At 41.2% G+C, this 22,169-nt stretch overlaps 2 protein-coding genes across 2 annotated transcripts in view; one reads left to right on the forward strand and one right to left on the reverse strand.

Annotated features, from left to right (window-relative positions):
- LOC103469784 (gamma-glutamyltransferase 5-like) overlaps positions 1-3,211 on the forward strand; it is a 14,327-nt gene extending 11,116 nt beyond the window's left edge. Inside the window, exons 9-12 of the mRNA XM_017306531.1 lie at positions 998-1,101; positions 2,403-2,521; positions 2,669-2,779; positions 2,863-3,211. Coding sequence (XP_017162020.1) covers positions 998-1,101; positions 2,403-2,521; positions 2,669-2,779; positions 2,863-3,003 — 475 coding nt within the window. The 3' untranslated portion in view covers positions 3,004-3,211. The remainder of the gene's footprint in view (positions 1-997; positions 1,102-2,402; positions 2,522-2,668; positions 2,780-2,862) is intronic.
- A 1,149-nt stretch (positions 3,212-4,360) lies between these two features.
- On the reverse strand, positions 4,361-22,122 carry lrrc75ba (leucine rich repeat containing 75Ba). The gene is made up of 4 exons (XM_008417540.2): positions 21,238-22,122; positions 15,904-16,032; positions 13,351-13,463; positions 4,361-7,416 (listed from the first exon to the last, which is right to left on the reverse strand). Exons 1-4 carry the CDS (start codon positions 21,520-21,522, stop codon positions 6,822-6,824), a joined length of 1,122 nt encoding a protein of 373 aa, XP_008415762.1. The 5' UTR covers positions 21,523-22,122; the 3' UTR covers positions 4,361-6,821.
- Positions 22,123-22,169: the final 47 nt, after the last annotated feature.

Below are 22,169 nucleotides of genomic sequence, written 5' to 3' on the forward strand. Positions count from 1 at the left end.
CTGGGCCTCCCTTCTGAAGCTGCTGCCCCCGCGAAAGAAAATGGATGGATGGACTTTCAGCAGATAGCAGGAAGGCTCAATAGAGCAAATTTCAAACTTTTGTCATGGAACTTGTTGAATTTGTAAAGATCGGGGGGCTTTTAAAACTCTCAACGTTAAATGTTTAACGCTTTTTTGAAGAAAGGTTCTGTGAAGTTATAATCAATAATACCTCCCTTATCACAATGATTAAATAAATCCTCAGAGTGGTGGAGGCTAGCCTAATCAGATTTACACCACCTGTTTTAGCTAACCTGAACTATTTGAAACAACTCAAACTAACAATGCTGTCAGTGGGGTAAAATGCTTTGTTAGTTGATATTGACGGTCTGCAGATTCATAACAGACTGCTAAGTGTGGAGCTGGTGTTTTGTTCACCAGCTCCACACTGTCACCAGCTCCACACTGACAGTGACAGTGTGGAGCTGATAGGAAAGCTCAACTTTCCTTTCAGTTGTTTCTAATTAAACATGAAAACATTGATGTTTCTATGTTTTACATAGAAACATCAATGTTCCTATGTGAAGTTATGTTGAGCCCACTGACTGCATCGATTGCATTTTGGGTCACTTGTGTAGCAGCATCAAAGTTGGTATGTCCTCGTGCTTTCCAGATTTTTTACTTGTTTATAATATTACTCGGGCAGAATTAGGATCAGCAAATCACAGTAGTTGATACAGTAGTTGATACAGTCATCTGCCATTTCAATTGCATATTTATTTTTGCAATAAACTGACAGTGATATGACTATTTCCTACTTTAGGTAAGTGGATTATTATTAATTACAACTTACCAGAACCTTACATTAAGAATCCAAACTAACCCTATAAGGTTAGCATCCACTTTATCTGGGATGCTAACCTGGGAGGCTGCAGTTTTAGTATTGCTAGCCATGCTAATCCCAAGATATGATACTAAAGTGATATGATACTAAAGTGAGTGAAACATCTTTTGACAGATTTGGCTCCAAAGTCTACTCTCCAAACACAGGAATCCTCCTCAACAACCATCTGTGGGACTTTTGTGGGAGGGTCAATAAAAGCATTGAGGAAATCTCTCCAGGTAATCACATTAATATGATGTCTTTTTATCACATTTAGTTAAGCTAAATTGATAATAATCCCAATAAGGTTTTTTTTGTTTTTGCAACAACTTCCAACCCTGGGTCTTTATAACTTTATAAATGGTAAAGTGAACTTTCTGACCCATGTGACAATGTCATATTAACTTTTTTTATTATGTAGTATCAGGACTTTAATCAATTTCCAGTGTTTTGGGATGGTTTCTACCCATGTTTTGCTTCTGTTACCTACTCAGGTTTAATGGTTTGTTTCATATGTGGCAGACATGATTTACATGATATTGATACATGATATGATGCTGCATTTAGCTGAAAGCCTTTCAGTATCAGATTACATACTCAGAGGTACTAGCTCAACTTTCCTTTCAGTTGTTTCTAATTAAACATGAAAACAGAGCTATTCGCTTAGCTAAATCCAGAAGGCAACTTTTTTTTGGCCAGACATCACCTCATTTCTTGAAGGTGATGGAGATGGAAAAATCCATTTGTGTTGATTTTGACATTTGAGTATTAAGTTCTTTTCAGCTCTGTGGTTCACCCTGCTGGCTCATTTGTTTTTTGTTTTCTAAGCTTTCATAAAGAGATGTTTTTAAAACGAAGGTGAGTTAGGCCGCTGAATGGCTTTGTCATTTTAATTTTCACAAAGCTTTAGAAGATTCTCTTGTACAAACAGATAACTCAAAGGTTCATTTAAACATTTAAACAAACTCCTCCTTAGCAGTATGACAATTGTTTCCTTGGTGAGAAGACCTTTAGCGCTGTCTCAGAAAAGTCTGCTCACACATAAAATCCTTTCACTGAGGAAAGAAAATGGAGAACGGTTGGTTCTGAGTCACTCTGAAGAAAACAGTCATCCTCATTTTCTTATATCCACTTAGAGGAACTATGTGGGAAAATCTGCATCCCTGAAGAGGAGTAGTAAATCTGTACCCAAGATTTGTGCAGAGAGAAATGGAGGAAACAGAGGGAGGATTGGACCAGTGACAGTCACTGGGTTCTGACAATCTGAAAGAGGAAAGAAAATAAAACAAAACAAAACAAAACAAGAGAAGAGTCTGGAAATACATTTGACACATAAAGTGTAGACCTAAATTTGCATAAAAATAAAATAGATTTTGATGAAACATCAAGATTAACTCCTAGTTGTTTTCTATTTGTCTCACTTTTATTAACTTCTGCTTTGTTGAAAGCGTTTCCAATCATTCCTCTTGTTCTCCTGACAGTAATCGCTCTGAACTGCAGTTGTCTATGTTGTCACTCATTGCTTTTGTTGTGTTTCCAGGGGAGCGGCCCCCCTCCTCTATGGCCCCTGTTGTGCTGAAGTCTAATTCTAAACCTGAGTCAAAGATGCTGGCGATTGGTGGGAGTGGTGGGAGCATGATTACGACAGGGATAGCCTCTGTACGTTTCCATGGCGATCACACTATGAGCATTTAGGATTAGCTACCACTCATAGATGTTCCTTATTGTTATGATAGCTAGTGCTGTCATCATGATTATCTGTACTGTAATCTATATTCCCATCAGTGCGTTTTCTTTCTCTTTCAGGCTCTCATCAACGATCTTTGGTTTAGGAAGAGCCTCAAGGAGGCGATTGATACTCGTGTTGTCTATGTTGACTGTGACAACAAAGTGAATTTAGAACCCAGCTTTGACAATGTAATGTATTTGTGACTCTTTCAGGATCAGACAGCAAACTGCATAGCTTTAAACTCATCCCATTTTTCCTTCTTTCTCCCTAGAATGTAATTAAAGAACTTGAGGAACGTGGACATGAACTAGGAAACAGATTCTACAATGTGGTTAACGCTGTGGAGAAAAAAGACGGCTGCATCAGTGCTGTGTCTGACGACAGGAAGCTGGGTGAAGCAGATGGTTATTGACAAAACCAGTTAGTAAAGCTGGTTATGGAGGATGTCCTGAAAATTGGTGAGATCTTCCTGCAGCTGAAGGTGTCTGTTGTTCTTAAACATCATTGAACAACACGCGGTGAAATGGTTTTAGTTTGCTGGATGTTTTCTGTAACATGGCTTCCTGTTACTGGAATGAGCCGACCGACTGTACCCAGATGTTATCAAGGAAAAAAAAAAGTTTTTTGTGTAGAAATAAGTCTTAAATATTTTTGCCCTTTCATTAATGGTTTTTGAATAAGGTGAAGAAAATATATTAATCATCCACATAATTTCCACTTCATATTTTTTTACCTGTAAAAGGGGTTTATGAATAAAACTTGAGTTTTGGACCCCATATGGAGCAGTTGGTCCTTACATAATATTTATTGGAAAAACCGGCCTTACAAGGTGAGAAATGCTAAAATACACACACAGTTTGTCTGTTCTCCCTGTGCATGATAGGTCTTCTATGCACTGGCCACCGGTGTTAGTGTGGAATTACTCATCAGTTGAAAAGGATGTAGTACTGTATTCTAAAGAGAGTTAAGGAGAACAAGAAGCCACTACTTCAACATTTTACTCTCTTTACACCAACAAGCTTTAACAACGAACATGTGGAGAGTGATAAGCTTTCTCAAAAATAAAGAGAACAATTAAGTTAATCTGGGAGCAAATGCTTTATTGGAATTGTGTTGTAAAATGAGTTTTCCACTACATATCGGAGGCTTTTTCTACAGTATGGGGTCTTAGACTAAACTCTGAATTTGTAATTCTGGACGTCCAGCAGTGGAGAAGTTTCCTCAGTGAAGCTCCTTCAGCTTAAAGGTCTACAGCTCTGCTTAAACAGTAGCACTGAGGAAATTGATATTTCACCAGTAACACAGAAATAAACCAATCCTGCAAAGGAAAGGTCAAATAACACAAACCTGGTGATTTCTTTGGGTGGGCTGTGTTGCCTTGTCACGCGATATTTGGACCTCAGGAAGAGTGTGTGACAGTCACACTGTGCCCTGACCTTATAGGAGCCACCTGTTGCAAATGCCACATTACCATGTCTGGCAGCATGAACAAAAGGAGGTTGCCAGGAGAGGATCACGGTCTGGGCCTCACGCAGAGATCGCCGTGCCTTTGCCTGGCGAACGGCTGCAAGCTGAGGCGTTTCCTCGACAGCACAAACATGTACAGCTTCCTGGCTACCGGTCTGAAACACAAAGCCGGCTCCTTTAACAGGCTAATCTGGAGAAATCAGTCAGCTGCTTGTTATGCTTTTGTCTGCGACCCAGCTGGTAAAAACAGATCAGTAAATAATTTTAACCTCACCAGAAAAAAACTCACAAAAAGACTTCACTTTTGGGTTTGGACAGGTTCTTTTATTGGCAGTCATTGAATGGCATGAGACATATACACAGACCACAGCTAGGAAAAGGTTTAACACTTACTGACACATGAACATAAACTGCAGAGCGTTGCAAAATCATTCATATACCTTGAACCTTTTCGCACAATGTTACAACCACAAATTTTAATGCATCTTACAGGAGCATTAAAGTAATAAATGGAAGGAAAATTAGACATTTTTTATATTATAAAATGAAAATCTGACAAATGTGATGTGTGTTTGTATGTAGCTGCCGGTTCTCAATGAGCGATGAAGGGAATGTAGCAAACATGTTGAGAATGGACAAAAAATGGATGTAGATGGTCTTGAACACCTCCCTTTCACTGTGAAACATGGCAGTGGCAGTATCATGATGTGGGAATTGTTTTCTTCTGCAGGAAAAGTGAAAAGAAGGACTTGAAACTGGTGGCAGTGGCTCATCTCTCTGCAGCACTACGTAGGTAGTCAGAGCTACAATCGAATGGTTCAGATCAAAGAATTTTCATGTGAAGTGGCTCAGTGAAAGTCCAGATCTAAATCTAATTCAGAGTCAGTGGGAAAAGTTTAAAATTGATGCTCATGGTCACTCTTCTTCCAGTCTGACTGAGCTTGCGCTATTTTGTAGAGAAAAACAGGTAGACGATAAAAGCTGGTGGAGACTTGCACAAACTCTTCTTGCACATCACATCTTCATAAATATGTTCTTGCCACGTTTCTGTTGTTCTGACTCACAAACTGAAACAAAATCTAATATAGTTTGTGAATTTAAAGTGACAATATGTGAAAAAGGACAAGGAGTATAAACACTTTTGCAAGGCGCTGCACGAACCAAGAGGAAACAAGAGTTTAGTCTGGGAGGATTTAATATCCCACATAAATATCCTCTGCTGGATAACATAAAGCAACTCTCTGTTTTATTGCATTATCCCATAAAACATCATCCGTTCAGTCCAACAGCAGGACTTCTTTGGGCTAAATTTTATTGTTCTTTGTCATTACGTACAATTAAATATGACTGCTGAATCAGACGAGAGACAAAACAACAGCATTTAGACATTTAACGGACACAAAATACACAAATAACACATATTGAACATTTATTATATATCTGGTGAGCTTGTTTTGATCCTGCTAACAATCATCAGCTGCGTAGCTCGTACTGTCTGAATGTGGGATACTTTCAGCTTCTGCCTTGTAAATACTCAGGTACGAACTATGTGCACAGAGTATATACGCTATGGAGGAAGTGTAACGTCGAAACGACAGGGCCTTAAAGTGCGTCGCAGTGTTCTGGTCAGCCTAGGTGATCATATAATGCTACTGCAGAAAGACTGGAGCTGATAGATAACAGTCAAGAAAGTGCCTCACAACACAGGGCCACTGATATACGGCGACGTTAAGTGGAAAAGGACGACACCTGTGGAGACGGATGGCAGTAGGAGGAGCGGCTTGGCCCCCCTTGCTCTGACTCAGAAGCCTTTTAGGCTTCAGGAGCCATAAAAGTGTCAAAATACTGTGGCTATGACCCTAAAGAGTGCAGTGATGTCAGCTTTAATGCGAGTAAAAAAACAACCGTAGACACCTCTCCATTGTCGAGTCCTACCCTGTTGTCTTCTGAGACCACTTTGTCCGCTAAGGTGCACAAAGAAAAATAAAAATAACCCGTCGAAACACAACAGCTGTTTTGTCTTCTGTTCTCGTTTCCATCTGCACATGGGTATTCACGGGTGGACACTGGGAAAGGACGGGGAGAAAAAAAAAAAAACGTAAAAAGTCGACCAAGCAGTTTTGCCAGCGCCACGTGACGGGTCGCTGGCTGTTTAGTCTGTTGAACTTGTTCATAGCTTTTGTTGAGAGATTAACAGAGAACACAGAATGTGGAGCTAGGCCTTGTCGGACAGAGAGAGTCTCAGTCCTGGTAGAGAACCCACAGTGGGCCGACGTTTTCCAGACCTCACTCCAGGTGACCCCCACTCTCTCCATCGGGATGCGGCCCCTTCGTCCAACCAACTGATTTAAGTCTCCTGGGGATTGGCTCTCGACAGAGACCGAGATGGAGCGATAGACGTGGATAAAAGGACAGAGAGAGAGACAGAGAGAGAGAGAACTGGCACCTTGACTCCTCCAGCCACCCTCCAATGAAACCGCACCTTTTACCCAAGAGCGCCATCCACCAACACAGTAAGTCTGCCGTCCAGGCCGTTGGTTTCTTCGTCGCCGTCTTACGTGGGTTAACTCAGAGATGGTAAAGATTAGCTTTAGTAGCTGTGTTGGGACAATTAGTTCGCAATGTGGGCACCGGGCTCCCTCATCGCCTGTAAAGGGTGACGTTGTCTCGTGGTGTGAGGGCAAGAGGGTGAAAGAAGTAACAGAGTGCTGCGGGACGTCATTTCAACCGTAGCCGAAAGCTCTCTGGATGGGAAGCGGCCCATCACCTCTCACAGTAGTGAAGGGTAAAATGTTTAGAGAGCTGTTTCTCCCCCAAGCCCCACGACTCCAGCTCAAACCTATCCCCCATGTCTTCCTCCTCTTCTTCGACCTCCTCCTCCTCCTCGTAGTGGCTGGGCTCCTCGATGGAGGTCTCCAGGCGGTAGGAGTACGGCTGGCCCTCTGTGTACTCGTAGATGGTGGGCAGGCTGCTCTTCAGGCTGCAGCGGCGGCGCAGCGCCACCAGCAGCGGCTGGGGCATGGTGAAAATGTCCACGTTGTTGCCCAGGTCGATCCAGGCCAGGCTGGAGAACATCTTGGGGTCCTTGAGCAGTTCGGTGAGGTCTTTTATGATGGACAGCGTGAGGCGGTTGCCGTTGAGAGCCAGGGTGCTGAGTTTGGGCAGCAGGGCGAGGAGAGGCAGCAGCAGCCTCAGGTTGTCGTCCGTGAGCTCGGTGAAGCTGATGTCCACGGCCACCACGCTGTCCCTGTTGCTCTGGAGGTAGAAAGCCACCTGTCGGACATCGCGGGTGGACAGGGGGATTCCAGATAGGTCCACGCTGTCGCTGGACAGCTTCTTCTGTAGAGTCGTCTTGAGACTGTAGAGAAGGAAACAAAAGGGACCCTTAAAATCTTTGAACTTGCAGAGCGAACACGAACCAATCAAAATAGGTTTGGAAATAGAAAGGAAAGGGATGTTTAGCTTTTATTTAAAAAGTTGTGATTTTATTGCATATTGTGTTTATTAGTAGTGCTATTTTTACTTTAGAGAAAAGAAATAATGAAGAAAACCAAAGATGTGATCGTTCTTAATGGATGAGCAGATCTGTGAGGGACTGTATGCATTAGTGAGCTAGTATTTATAGTTATAATTTTTAGTATGTTGGCTTAATGTGTCAGGAAATTTATAAAATCTGGAATTTGCAAGGTTGTTTATGAACATGTACAGAGGAAAACATGTATTTTTATAGCATCTTCATTTATGAATTGTACATATTTTAATGTATAGTTTTTGAATTTGGAGGCAGCCAGGCTGTCTACATGAATATAAAGGTGCACAAACATGTGTATTATTAATGTCTTCTGATTCATAAATTTTATGTATTTTAATACATAGAAATGCCAAACCACTGAAGTTGCGAATTACTTGTAGCTATATACTCTTGGCATATACTCACAGATTTGTTCTCTTCTATGTCTTATCTAATAAATGAAATGAAACAATAATGGAGGTTTTGGCGACACCAGTTCTTAGTGAAATCTGGTAAAGGGTAAAGCAAAGTTACACTGACTTTGTTTGTTTAACAAAATAGTAATAATTTTGCTGAAGTTTAGGGAGCATTATTGTAATTTGAAGACAACTTCTGACAAATGACTGACTCACACTTCTAAGATCTTTTCCAAAACACTGCATTAGTGGATTAGGGATGGTAGAGACGTATGGTCGAGCCTTGAAGAAATTTCTATAGAGCTGTGTGGAAAGCCGCATTTACTGGCTGTTATATTCCAAGTGCCATGAACTCATGATTTGCATGCCTGTTATAAATCTGGCCTGGTGGATGGAGTCTTAATACGGTAAAAGGTCACAGTGAGCGTTGGGAGCATCATAATGACCGATGGGAAATGTTGAATTATCTAAACTGATATCAACATCGACACAATATTACCACAATTACATGACTTTCTAGACTTTGTGACCCTGATATGCCATTCTATTAATCTCTAAAAATGGAGAATATGGATGTAGAGTAAAGATGCAATGATCCGATATTAATATCTGTATCGGTCCAGATATTCAATAAAAATCTAAACAGGGTATCAGTGACTATGTGCCAGATCCATAAGGGCAGATCTATTCAGTCTAATTCTATGTTTTTTGCTGTCAGTTTCTTTACTATTTATTTTACATTGGCTGTTCAACTCCTAATTGACCTGACTGAATAAATCAGAGCTGTGTTGTTTTTACAACATGTTTGACCAAGCGTGTGAAGCTATTGTTGTAGCCAAGTGTGCTGTACTGGTGCATAGCTATCAAATACATTTTTCATTCAGTAAAGTTAAGTCTGTGTTTTAAAGAAAGAAACATTTTAAGTCAACTCAGCACTGTTTCTCAGTATTGGATCGGTATCGACTCATTCTAAATCTCAGATATTGGTATCAGAAGTGAAAAAAAATGGATTGTGGATCAATGAGGCAGCGACTGAATCAGGAAGCACAAATATTTCTCCACTCACTCACTTATTCAGACCTGGAAAACACTCAAATACATTTCAGCCTGGAAAGGAACCCTGGGTGAAGCTGTTTTACTTCTACCTTGGTGATTTTAAGAAAAACATCTTCATCTGTCACCTGAGAAGTATGTTGCGCTGCTGCTTCCTTCGCTGCAGGCTGAGGATTTCCAGCAGTGGTGTAACACAATAGTTATTGATTAACATTACAGATGAAATCATATCCATTATTCATAACTGCACCCGGCTCAGCCCTTTGTTCTCCATCAGCTTCATTTTGCCGGAGCCCGTCTCGGCCCGCAGCGGACGATGCGGCGTGTCGAACTCAAGCTCTTCCTGAAGTGGGCTGTGATTCTGGTGCAGTGTCAGAGTGAATTAGAGCATCCTCCGATGCCTGGTGACTTACAGTTTCATCCCTCAGCGGTACCTGTCACTTCTGATGCTTTGAAGTGGGGTTTTTTTCCCCGTCATACTGAAAATAGTCACGCCCTCAGCAGCTCTTGCTGTGCGGCATAAGGAGCAGGTATGGGTTTACTAAGATGGAGGAAAACCTGGATGTAGAGCCAAGGTGAGAGGGATCCCAACAGCTGTCCATGGTGACATATTAGTCAGGTTGGCCATATCTTTTATTAGAGTCTTGATTTGGCCCTTGTTACCTTTTATGTGACAGAGGTGTAAAACCCTAATAGCCGTGGAGACGGGTTTCTCCTCAGGTGTTAATAGCTTGGATCACACAGCTCTCAGATTGATTCCTCTTTCTGCACCCAGGAAGCAAAGAAATGGTTTTCTGAGGCGATCTGTCCAGAAACTTCCATCACCTGCTTTCATAGATTCATTTGACACCAGAGAACCAGGGCGACACTACCGCTGGTTACCAGGATCTGTCATGTGTTGCATACTTTTCAGCTTTATTTTGGTTTGTTTTTGGCATTTTTACTAAAGATGATTATACCAGAAATCAGGCAAATCCTAGCTAACCCTAATACCAGACAGGATGTTTGTTTTTAAGTTATCTTTAAACCTTGTGAACTTTGAGGGCAAGTTTAGAGAGATCCAGAGCAAAGTGCACAAACAAAACAACTAAACCTACAAGGTATCAGCACTGAGATAACGTTCATAATTAAAATCCAACACTATAGTCTAGTAACAGATGTCTGATAAAACGATTAAAATAAATGTACATTTTAAAAGGTTTTTCTTTGCGAACAGACTGCGAGCCTCCGGTGGGTCATCAGTCTCCATAAGTTTGAATTCTCTATGAAATTGCTGCAATGAATTATTAAAATATTAATTTTCAAATTGTTTCTGGAAGCAAAGTCAGTATAACTTTATGTGAAAAAGAATTTCAATAAGATCGAATTTCCCAAGAGTTTATTTTCTTTCCCTTCGGCTCAAAAAGCTTATTAGGATTCCAAATAATAGAAATGTGAGAGTGAATGTACCCTATTGCTATGTTACAAATGATTAATAACCCATGAAGTCTTTCATATTTTGTCACATTACAAAGACAGACCTCAGCCTGACCTAAGTTTACAGGTCAGGCTGAGAGATTATTACTGAGATTATTAATGAGTGATTAAGAGGCCCATAGTAACTCTGGAGGAGCTGCAGAGATCCACAGCTCAGAATCTGTCAACACGAAAACTGTTCGCACAACAAATCTATCCTTCAAGGAAGAATGGCAAGAAGAAAACCAAAAATCTGAATTGCCTGCATGAAAACTGCAATGTGTGGTGAAAAACCAACACTTTTTACTACAACATCTGCACTGACGCGGAAACAGACAACTGGAAGACTGCGAAGTGGAAAAATGTGAGGAAACCATCTTGTTATGCTCTCATTTTAATTTCACAGTAAACACAAACACTCAGTGACGTCTTCAACACATGACCTGGGGAAACTCATTAATTAAGCTCAGCTGAATACAGCAAGGGCTTCGGAAGAGAGAGAGAAAAATGCTTCATAACATATCTGTTATTGTTGCAAAGAATAATTCTAGAAAGACAGTTAGTGTCTTATATGAACCGAATAATAAATATTTATCAACGTACCAAGAAAAGCATGTCACATCTTTTATTTTTGTTGGAGAAACACTAAACTGCTTTAGCATCTTGCTGTCACCATCAGCTGTGCCAGCCTGGTGACGTTCCTCTCTGTATGCAGAGGACAGGCAAACGGCTCGGCTCTTTGTGGCGCCTCTGGATGGTTCATCATCCCGCCATCGTCCAGCAGTAGCTCTGAACATTAGTCGCTCCAAATGCTCAGAATGAACAGAATCCTGTTAATCTATCTAATTAGTTTGTTTGAGTTTGGATTTCCTGTTTTTCCTTTTCTCGATTAGTCAAATAGCTTGATGAGAGCAAAGACCCAGAGCTGAAGCCAAGTCGCTCTGATTCACTTCTTCAGATATTAAAGATGGCAGCTCTAATATTAACAGAGCTTCCAGTGAGACACCAACACAGAATAGAGGATGTTGTGTTTTAACAAATCATAGTTATGAAATTATGTCAGCCTTTCTGTACAAAACAGCCCAGGTTTGTCTGAGTCATCCTCACACATGGATTTGATCTGAACTATTGTTGTTCCATCTGGACGTTTTGGATCGTTTTCCCCTCTGAAAGGTGAAACTCCAGATCAGTCTCAACTCTTTTAGGCTAAGAGTTTTTTTCTCTCTCAGCGTCTAATTAGCTCCATCCATCTTCTAATAAGATCTCTGACTATTTAGTCCCTGCTAAAGAAAAGCATCCCCACGGCATGATGCTGCCATCACCGTGCTTCACAGTGTTGATGATGTGTTCAGAGTAATGTAAGGCTGAAACGATTAATCATGTTTTTATCCGTGATGAATCTAATTTAATAATCGATCAATTGTTAACTGGAGTTCACAGATAAAGAAAGGCCATTTGCTAAAAGAACAACCCAATCAGATCAGAAATTAAATCAAAACTGTACAAATATATATAGCAATGAAGATTAAAAAACACTTCTATACAGAACAAACATACACTAAAAATGTTATGTTGTATTTTAAGCAATAACATATTCATTTTCTTATTCAAAAAGAAATTTAAATAATCAAACAGAAGAATCGATCACCTCGAAAAGTGTGAGAGTGATGTGCAGTGTTAGTTTTACACCCCATGATGTTTTCCATGGACACCAGTGAGTTTAATTTAGCCAAAATCTGACCAGAAAGCAGCTGGAGACCCATTTGTTCAGATTGGCTTTTAATCAGTTTTATTTTGTTTTATGCCACATGTATGTTGTTTTATCTCTCCTTCAGTTTTACCTTCTCTGATTTTATATTTCGTACAGAAATCTGTCGTTTCTGACTTGCAAAAAGTGCTACATAAATAAAGTTTACTTACTTCTTTTGAACTGGTAAACTACATGGCTTTTGTCGACTTCACATTTTATCACACAGCATACAGTCATGAACTTTGCGGTTGCTGTGTGACGGACCGAATACGTGTTTCCTCTCAGTAATAACGAACACGGATGTGCAACCCTCACTCAGGGGGGAGTTGGGGACAAAGCGAACAGCAGGCTGGCCTCGTCTCGTCTCTTCAGCTCTGACAGATTTTTGTTCTCGAATGCAGCAGCAGGTGAAGCTGTCAGACCTCCACCCCAGCATCCTCTCTATTAGTATTCTGTTTTAGGGTGGATTTCAGTGTTAATGATTCATGTTGCTGCTGCTGCTGCTGCTGCTGTCTCCGCCAGCATCAGCCCATGCCCCTGCAGATTTATGAAGCTCCCGATATGACTAAGTGGAAAAAAAAAGCTGTCAGCCGAAGAATAGTTGCCATCTAATGTATTTACAGTCTCAAAGACGCTGTGGGTGTCAGATTAATCTTTGATCCTTTTCATTTTTTTCAGGATGAATTAAAACTTCGGCGAGTGCAACAAAACACGGCTCACGCAGATCGACAGCTAGCTCTATGATCCTGTTGATGCTCAACTGACTCATAATGAACCTGTCGGATATCACAAAGCTCACATTGTCTTCGTTTTCTTTCTTATGATATGAACGCCTACTTTTAGTGTCTGCAAAAGCATCTACAAAAGAATTCTGAAGGCTTTTGTTCCAAATGGGATTGGGAATCTTATTTTCAGAAAGCTAATTCCGCATTAAGCAGCTCGCTCTGTGACAAAAATCTACATTTTGTGGAATAACTTAGGTTTGTGTGAACAGAAGGGGACAGATTCGAAGAGATATCAGCGGCGGCTGAGGGCACCGAGCGCCACTCTCTGTTGTGCAGATCTGCAGATTAGTTACAGACTGGATGTCTGGACACGAGGGCTTACCAGGCCTGGGATTTTCGCCTGGACATGCTCTGCCTCAGCCACTTTGAGTGCGGTGTCAGGTGGTAGATCAGCTGCCTGCAAATCTTATCAGAAGACTTTATGGTGTCCGCATCCTGCGAAAAGGAGAGTGAGAAATTAAAAAACAAAACAAAAAAAAAGGGGAGAAGGTTGAAGCAGTGAGAGGAGAAACAATCGTTGGAGCTATCGATGCAAAACTTCAATTCATTTCCAAAAACGCGTCGCGCGTTATCTTCCACATGAAAAAGAAGGGGGACAAAATAAGGTCCAGCGTTATCCTCGACGCCTTGAGCGAGTGCACAACAAAACCCAATTTAGCCGCCTCGTTGGAGCAGGAAAATCTAATCACATGCAGGGGAGAGAAACACAGGAAGCGCGGCGAGGAGGAGAAATTAAACACAGCTGCGGGTGAAAGCTGCAGAATTTAGGTTAAGATCAGAGCAAGAGACACTGGAGGCCACATCTATAGGCACACCTGGGGAGAAAGATGAGAAACAAACTGTGAAATAGATTCATCTTTTATTGCAGAAGCATAATCTCATGCTGCAAAACTTTGAACAATACAACCTTTAATTTCAGTGCAATTATCGAGTCAGGAAAAAGAAAAAAAACATTCCGTGTTGAGGAACCAATTTTAAAATGTCTGGCCCAATAATTGGTAGCTTTAAAATAAATTTAACAAAAACGTCTTTTATTTATGTCTTACGCTTTGATGTTGATAATTTTTTTAGGAATTGTGAATAAAAAAACACTCCATAAAAAACACTCGACTTTTTGTTTCTGTTGGATTAACTGCCTGACATATTGGGGTCACCTTGTCTCCATGACAACCATTAGACTCTATTTACAAGCCAACTGGTTGTTTTGGAGTGATGTCAGAAACGAGCCTTTCCTGTCCAACCATCAGAAAGGAAAACATGTGGTCATCTGCTTGAGACTTAATCAGCTCAGATGAGACAAAGGCTCAGATGGGAACACACACTGGGTGGGTTTGGTGTGAGACGAGTGGAAACTGTTAGGTATGGTGGAGGATCTGTGGTGCTGTGGGCCTGTTTGTTAGAGTGCATTACTATTACACAAGTGCATCTGATTTTAATCCATTGAAGAGTTCTTATTTTAAAACATAACCTCTTTAACCTAATTCAATAGAGATGGTCTATTTATCTACGTTCATGCAGAGAACAATACAGAAACGGTTCGTCAGACATAAAATGCGCCACTAGTTTTGTTTAAAACTAACTCCTTGTCAGGATTTTTTTTTTATTTTAAATAAGAGCAGATGTGAGGGAGTGGCATCTACTGTGGACTCACTGGAGTTTGGATGTTATGAAAAATAAAATCCAGGTTATGAATAATGACGTAGGATTGTGTTTTAAGGTTGCAGTATGAAACTTTTATACAAAATACATTATAAAACATATTTTTATTAGGATTGACTATGTTGTGACAGCATAATATGAATCGGCCAATCTATGAAAAGATTAGCCGGTTCTCGCTGTGCTACTATTGCCATCTGAAGAAATGCACTGCTGCCTAACACAAACATCCAATCAGAGCCAGGAGGCGGGTCTTAGCGCTTAATCAATCAACCTCGTGAATATGCCGCTAAACGTATTTAGCGGCATATTGAGAAACGACTCACTGTTAAAGAAAACCATGTGGATGCTAACTAGTCTTAGCATCCATGACAGGCTTTGCTGACAGGGAGAAGCTGTGTTGGGCATGATTGACAGCGCTAAGACCCGCCTTTGAACTCTTATTGGTTGTTTCTAAACTGCACTGGGAGTTTAGTGCAGTTTAAACTGCACTATGCACTAGTATGAGACAGTATATGTCTCATACTATACTGTCACAACACAATGGCATTTCCAAAAACTATGTAGAATTTTTTTTCTATATAGGTCACATACACTGAATCGGTGGAAATTAGCACCAGACCTACAGCCTGGTACAGTGCATCTTTCCTTTTAATGTATGTTACTCATTGTCCCTGTTTTAAATAAATTAAATCTTAAATCGTGAGCAACCTTCGTCCATGGCTGCCCCAGACATCAGACCAAATATGGACCACTTATTGCTCTCTAGACTAGCTTGATCTAGAGAGACTGTTCAAAGTTACTCCTCTGTCTCTAATCCAACCCTGTAAAATATTAAAGCAGATGACTAAGCGCTGTCCTACTGTTAAAATAAGTTTGTACAAACACAGCCAGCAGGGATATTTTTCATCGCTGAGTAAATGCACTCAAATTAAAATGCTGCATTTTTCAAATTGATTAACTGTGAGTTTCATTTTCTTTCCTTGCGGCTTGATGCTTTCAACTTTTCCTGTGTTCATGGATCGCTCTATTTTTGGGTTTGGAAAAAAACACATACACATCAAAGAGAGTAACCCGTGGTGCACAGCGAGCAGAAATGCAACATCCGTCTGCAGGAAAGAAAAAAAACAGCCTCAGATTGGATTGTTTCTCCAGCCGTAGAACCGATCATTAATAAAAGTAAATGTCTCATGTCGCGGCGCACACGGGGCATACTGACCTTCTTGGGACACTGCATCTCTCGAGCCAAGCTGAGCAGCAGTTCGTGTGAGATGGGGTCCACCAGATTGAGGAAGGCGGCATTTTTGTACAAGATGTCGTTGAGCGAGGTGCCCTCCAAACCCAGGTCCTAGCGAAGCAGGCGAGACAAGAGAAATGAGGAACAACACAGCCACAGCGAAAACGCGACCGGACCAAAGCAGGTCATGACTAACACTCTCAACGCTTGGCCTGGGTACAGGGTGAAAGGAGCGGGACGGAAATAGGCGGCTTCAGGGTCGGGAAGGGGAGAGAAAAAAAGGAGTGCTTTCCTTTAAATATTCATTAAAAGAGACAAAGAGTTTTTCATCTACAGTGGACAGTGAGATCTGCGGCGGCGTGTCAGCGGGAATGTTACCCAAATACAGCGCTAAAAATACCACTAGATAGGGCGTTTATCGCATCGTTTATTATTTATTGTGATAAGCTTCTTATCAGGATAAGATTTTGATTTATCGTTGTCACAATAAAATCACAGTAATGATGTTTTAAAACCCCTAAAACTGTCTGTATTGTCAGGATTTTTACAGTTTTTCTCCACTGCTTGCTTAATAAAAGTATATCAATGAAATCACACTTCTTTATGTGAGTGCTGACTAAGGCTGGACAATAAATCAATAACAATATATATTGAGACAGACACATGATCAATATCAATAGATAATACGTCAGATAGAATTTCCAGTAAGTTTACTGAATATCCAGAAGCGCTCTGCATTCTGGGAGATGTAGGCAGAGGAGATTATTTAGCTGCTCAGTCTCTCATAGCGAGCTAAACAAGGTGAAAGCCATCAACTTTTTGCTCTTTGGTTACCTAGCAACAATCTGTTGCTAATGTGAGCAGCAGCAGTTTCAGGTTTCACCATTGTGCCTCATAACTTCTTAAAAACACAAAATGGTGTGGAGTGAAAAGTTTGGCGTTATCTCAGATATTTAAAACAAAAAAATGGATCAATAATTATTGATATCGACCAATATGAAACGCTGATATGGCAATACATTTTTCAGCCAGTGTGGTACAGCAGTGCTGGTGTTCTAAAGAACCGTAATGTTTTTTAAGAGAAATATTTGCTCTTGTAGGAATATAAGTGAGTCATAGACTTACAGTTACCTAATAAAGAACTAATAAAGAAGTAATAAGCAGTTCTTATTGCCACTTTTATGGTACCACAAAATGCTGTGATAAAACTTTAAGTCCATGTCGCCCACCCCTAATCAGAATGTAAAGCTCACTCATAACTCGCACTAACTCATAATAATTTGAGTATTTCAATAACGAATTTGAACAATTCTTTTTCCAGGTTGGATTTTTTTAAAAACCAATAATGCAACCACCATAAATCTGACTTTATATCCGACCAAATCCTCCTCTTTCACGGTTTTATCAACATGTCCACGTCATTGTGCTGCTTTAATGAGAGAATAAAGCCTTCGAGATCATCCATGCAGCACGCACATACGTGCACAAAAGCATCTGCATAGATTTTCTGCCCAGCGCATTTGGCGTGGATTATAACAGACAGTCTGAGTGGGCGGCTGGCAAGCTCCCCTTTTTTAACAAGGGCAACAGTAAACACAGACTGAATCCAAAGCGGAGGAGAAGAAGAAGCTGCTGCCCGTCTGAGAAGGAAGGTATAAAAATATTACCCCCCCCCCACCCCCCTCCTCCATCTGTCCGTGTTTAGACACGATCAATTGTCATTTGCAAAGCGTGACATGACGGAACAAATCCTTTTCGCATCTGCAGGCAACACTCAAATCTCTGTTTCCTTCCTGGAGCAGAGCGAACACTTCTGAGAGCAAAATCTGTCATAAATCCACTGAAAAGCATCATAATGTAGAGATAAATAATAAAAAAAGGAAAAGATTATTAAGAGAGAACGAGGCTGCATGTGTGTCCCATATGTCGCATGGAGCCCAGCCAGTTTCTCTTCTTCTTGTCTTAATTAAGGAGGTGCCATTTTTTTTCCCTCCCCTGTATGGAGACTTCAGAGTAATTAACACAGTACTGAGCGGCTAAAACGCAGACCCAAACAAATGAGATCCCCATGGAGATGCTGCTAGATCTGGATGCACCTACTTACATTTTAATGCAACATGTCATAGCAGGTGAGAAAAGCCTTTAAAAACAAACGTCTAATTAAGATCTTCTCTGTGTTACTGGATGCTGCCTATTCCATGTCACAAGTGAAATGGCTGGAATATGCAGCAGCAACTAACATCAAATGTAAAAAGAATTATTCATAAAAAGAGTGGGGTTGTTTATAAATTACGTGTATTTTACAGGTTTGCATTAAGTGAAAAGGCTGCTTGTTTTCTTTCAAAATAAAAGAGTGTGCTGTGGATTTGAAGCCTGAAAAGCCAGAAAATCAAATGTCAAGAAGAATATCTGAGAATATTAGTGAACAAAGAGAATCACAAAGACCAAGAAACACAGCAGACAGTGCATGGGGGAAGCTGTGGAGATGTTTAGAGGCAGCATTATTTCATAGAACAACGTCCTTAACTTTGGAGATTTCACAGGAGGTGGAAATCAGAAAGCAGAGAGAGAACAGCACAACGGGAAAGTAAAAAACAAGTAATATAGACGTAAAATTGTGTTATGAAGACTTTCTGGCATATATTATGATAAATGTTGTGATACATCAGCTCTAGAGCAACAACATGTGCTGCTCTAAAAATGACCCTATCGTCAAATAGACTACTTCAGTACACCAATTACACTAAGTGGTGCACTTGTATCTTTAAATAATAAATAATAACTGAATTCAATCATGTGTTTCAAATATATTGACAATTAAAGATGATGGTAAAAAAGACAAAGTTCAAACAGCAAAAATACCAAAAAGTAGTGTCAGATTTTGGGGGTTGCAAACACCATTAGCTCAGTGTTATCACTCTTACGGTTTATATTTTTATAATTTTCTGCCAATGATCGTAAACGATAACATAAATGCCTACTTATACTTCAAAACCTGCCACCTGAGCAGACAGGCTGGTGTAGGAGAGCATTAATCAGAGACGCAAAGGCCCATGGTAACTTTGGAGGAGCTGCAGTGACCCACTGGCTGCATCATGCTGTGGGGATGCTTTTTGCAACAATTTTGGGGGAAAAAAATGTTTCTAAATGCGCAAAGCAGGGAGAGCCATGCAACACAAGACCTACAGCTTACACAAATCCACACCACACTTTTCAGACTTGTATTTGCAAAAACCTCTTTCCACTCACCGATTAAGTGCTAATCTCTCAAATAAAATACACTTATGTTTGTATTTGAAACGTCACAAAATGTGGAAAAAGTCCAAGAGGCATAAAGGCAAAAGTACTTTGTAAAAAAAAAAAGACTCACACACAGAACAAAGAAAAAGTCTATGCTGCAGAGGCAAGGACAGCACTTAATGTTTTGTTTTTGTAATATTACTTCTGTGACCTTATTCCTTGTAGTAAAGAGTAAATATAACCTTTAAAGAAGCATTTGTTTTTCTGTTGAGGTAAACAAAGCCACGGGCAGGGTTTAAATTGTCGCAGTGGAGGGAGATAGCCATTAAATGTGGGGAAGCGATAAAGAGGGCATGTAGCTGTAATGGCAGCATTAGAACAGCCCGAGGAGAGACACGAGTCTGTCTATAGAGGAGGAAACAAAGGCGCGGACGCACAGGGGTCGGCGTGCGCTTGGAAATATCCAGAGCCCATCAGCCAGGGAGAGAAAATAAAATTAGAGGAAACGCAACGACACACACACACAAACACGGCGCACGGCTTGACCGACTATCCTTTCGAATCTCGTGTCAACGCGCTGCACATCTTACCGCGCTGAGTCACGAGAAACGGTGTGTCACAGGTACGCTGCTGGAAGAGCGGCCTACTTTACATGCAAACTAAACAGAGAGGCGTGAGGGGGGGGGGGGGGGGCAGAGTGACGGTCAATGCCACACAAAAAAAGAAGCCAGGGTGGAGGTGAGTTAGGGTCAAAGGTCAAAGGGATCAGGAATTGAAGCCCAGCTCGGATGACAGCCTCATATGTACTTCAAACAAAATATAAAACATGGTTTAATAGCTTTTACAACAGAAAAAAAAGATGACATATTCCCACTGCATATTGATTGTGATACTACTTTAAGTTCTCATATTTTTTTACGCAACAGAGACATGTGGCAAAATATCGACTAAACACCAGTTAAATTTAGTCTTGGATGCACAGAAGGTCTTAGTTTTTTGCCATTCTACTGTTTATGGTGTAACACTAGGAGTAAATAAAGCTGGCCTAATTGGTTGGCTGTTTCCTCTGGTAACTAGCCTGCAGTCTGCTGCTTTACCAACATGTAGTTTGAGAACATTTGTGTTAAAACAGCATTATCACAACTAGATGGGTGAATGGCTTCCATATCATGACTGTCAATATTTATCCTCACTGGGAACGTTTCCAAACAGCCAAATACATGTTTCATCCAGCCGACCAGCAGCAAGGAAAATACAGGAAATGACGACTAAAAATAGTTTAATCTAAAGCAAGACAAGGAAAAAGAAAACAACAAATGAACAAAACTACAAATCCAGGAAAAACCAAAACCACCCAAGACCCTGGCAAAAGTAGATCCCACATTACTAACGCAACCAAATCTGGCACCACATTTTCATTGGATTGTTATCTGAATTATTGACCCAGATTTCCTGATACCTGAAACCGATCTTATCCACGGATCTTATCTGCCTCCATACAGCTCTGAACATCAGTCCCCGTCCTCTTTTGCTCTAAAGAGCACTGACTGACAGACCCGCCCATCAGGTCCCCTGGTTGACAATAGTCGCCCCAAAGTTACCAACTTATCAACTCCGTCACTTTATTACAGACCAAAGGTTAGCACTGGTCAAAACTGTACCGCAATCGGCATGTCGTGCTTTTTAAAAATGGGTGATGGGACAGAAAACTGCAATCGGTGAGCTCCTTGATCGGACTCTTTAAGAGTAGTGGAAACTTTTAAAAACTTTTACTTATATTTTAAATTAGGACATTAATTAATTAATGCATCTGTAATTTTTTTGTTGTCTTCCATAGTTAAATGTCCTTCATCTACTCCCACTCTCTAACATGAGTGCAGCCTAATAATAATCAATCAGACCAAATCCGTGCCCCTCCAACTGCCCACCCCTTTAAAAAGTTTCTGGAAGCGGCCCTGGCATGCACGAGCCTAAAAGTGTTTAAACATGCTAACATCAGCCCCTCAGCTGTTGCTCCTTAAAGAGAAAAGGACGCGTGGTGGTGAGGGCACCTGACCTCTCCGTCCCCTCCTTTACCTTCCTCAGCAGCTTGAGCACGTCGGTCGCCTGCTCGATCCTGCGCTCGCGCAGCAGCTTCTGGATCTCCTTGATCCACGCCACCCTCCTCATGTAGGGGCTGTGGTTGGCCCTGCGCAGCATCCCGGGCAGCTTGTCCGACTTCAGCATCAGAGCAAACAGAAAGTCCCCGCCGCCGCCGCGGCCGCCCCCGTCACCCTCCCCGGCGCCGTCCTGCAGCCTGCGCCGCTTTTTGGAAAAATTCTCGTTGTCAAGGCTGCTCTGTCTGCTCAGTCTGGAACCCATGGTGAGCCGCGCGAGGTCGTTGTGCGCGCGCAGACGGCGTCTTTCTTTTTTCGAGGAAGGGATGCAGCTGCGACAGTGTTACCAGAAGGACAAACACATGACACCGACGCTCCTCGTTGTGTTCCGGGTAAACAGCGCCGAGCCGTCTGGAGCTGCGTGGAGGAGGCCGGCTGGCAGCTGCTGCTTGTCCGGGGCAGAGCTTCGACAAACAAAATAAATACAGAGCGGCGTTTTACGCATCCGGCCCAGAGATGCTCGCTGGGCTACGTGCGGTACGTGTGATGCCTGGGATGATGAGGAGCTACGACTGCTTCATCCTCCGCTGTTTAGGTTCGTGTAACGTGGGGCGTCTGACCAATCACAGCGTCTGCAGCCCGCTGAGCGTCTCTTTAAACCCCCTCGGTGCTTCACGGCAGAATACCATTGTTGGACTTGTCAACATTCAGTTTGTTAACGCGAGAAACACAACAGTCAGTAACGAGCAAAAGTTGTACTTGATTTTAAGATTTAAAACTGTTTTCTTAAATGTTGGAAGCAGAATCTGGGGAAAAAGAGATTTTAAAAACGTAACGAAAGATACAAAACAACAAAAAAAGTAAAACGATGACATTCAACAATTAAAAAACATTTTTGAAGAAATTTTGATG

This window comes from Poecilia reticulata, linkage group LG9 (genome assembly GCF_000633615.1).
Source record: "Poecilia reticulata strain Guanapo linkage group LG9, Guppy_female_1.0+MT, whole genome shotgun sequence".
Classification (NCBI taxonomy): Eukaryota; Metazoa; Chordata; class Actinopteri; order Cyprinodontiformes; family Poeciliidae; genus Poecilia; species Poecilia reticulata.

Excerpts from the sequence above, each read along its gene's own strand:
- lrrc75ba (XM_008417540.2), bottom strand. The coding sequence starts at position 21,522 with ATGGGTTCCAGACTGAGCAGACAGAGCAGCCTTGACAACGAGAATTTT. Across the intron at positions 16,033-21,237 it reads TGCTCAAGCTGCTGAGGAAG|GACCTGGGTTTGGAGGGCAC; the intron begins GTAAAGGAGGGG and ends CTGCTTCGCTAG. Across the intron at positions 13,464-15,903 it reads AGATGCAGTGTCCCAAGAAG|GATGCGGACACCATAAAGTC; the intron begins GTCAGTATGCCC and ends TCCTTTTCGCAG.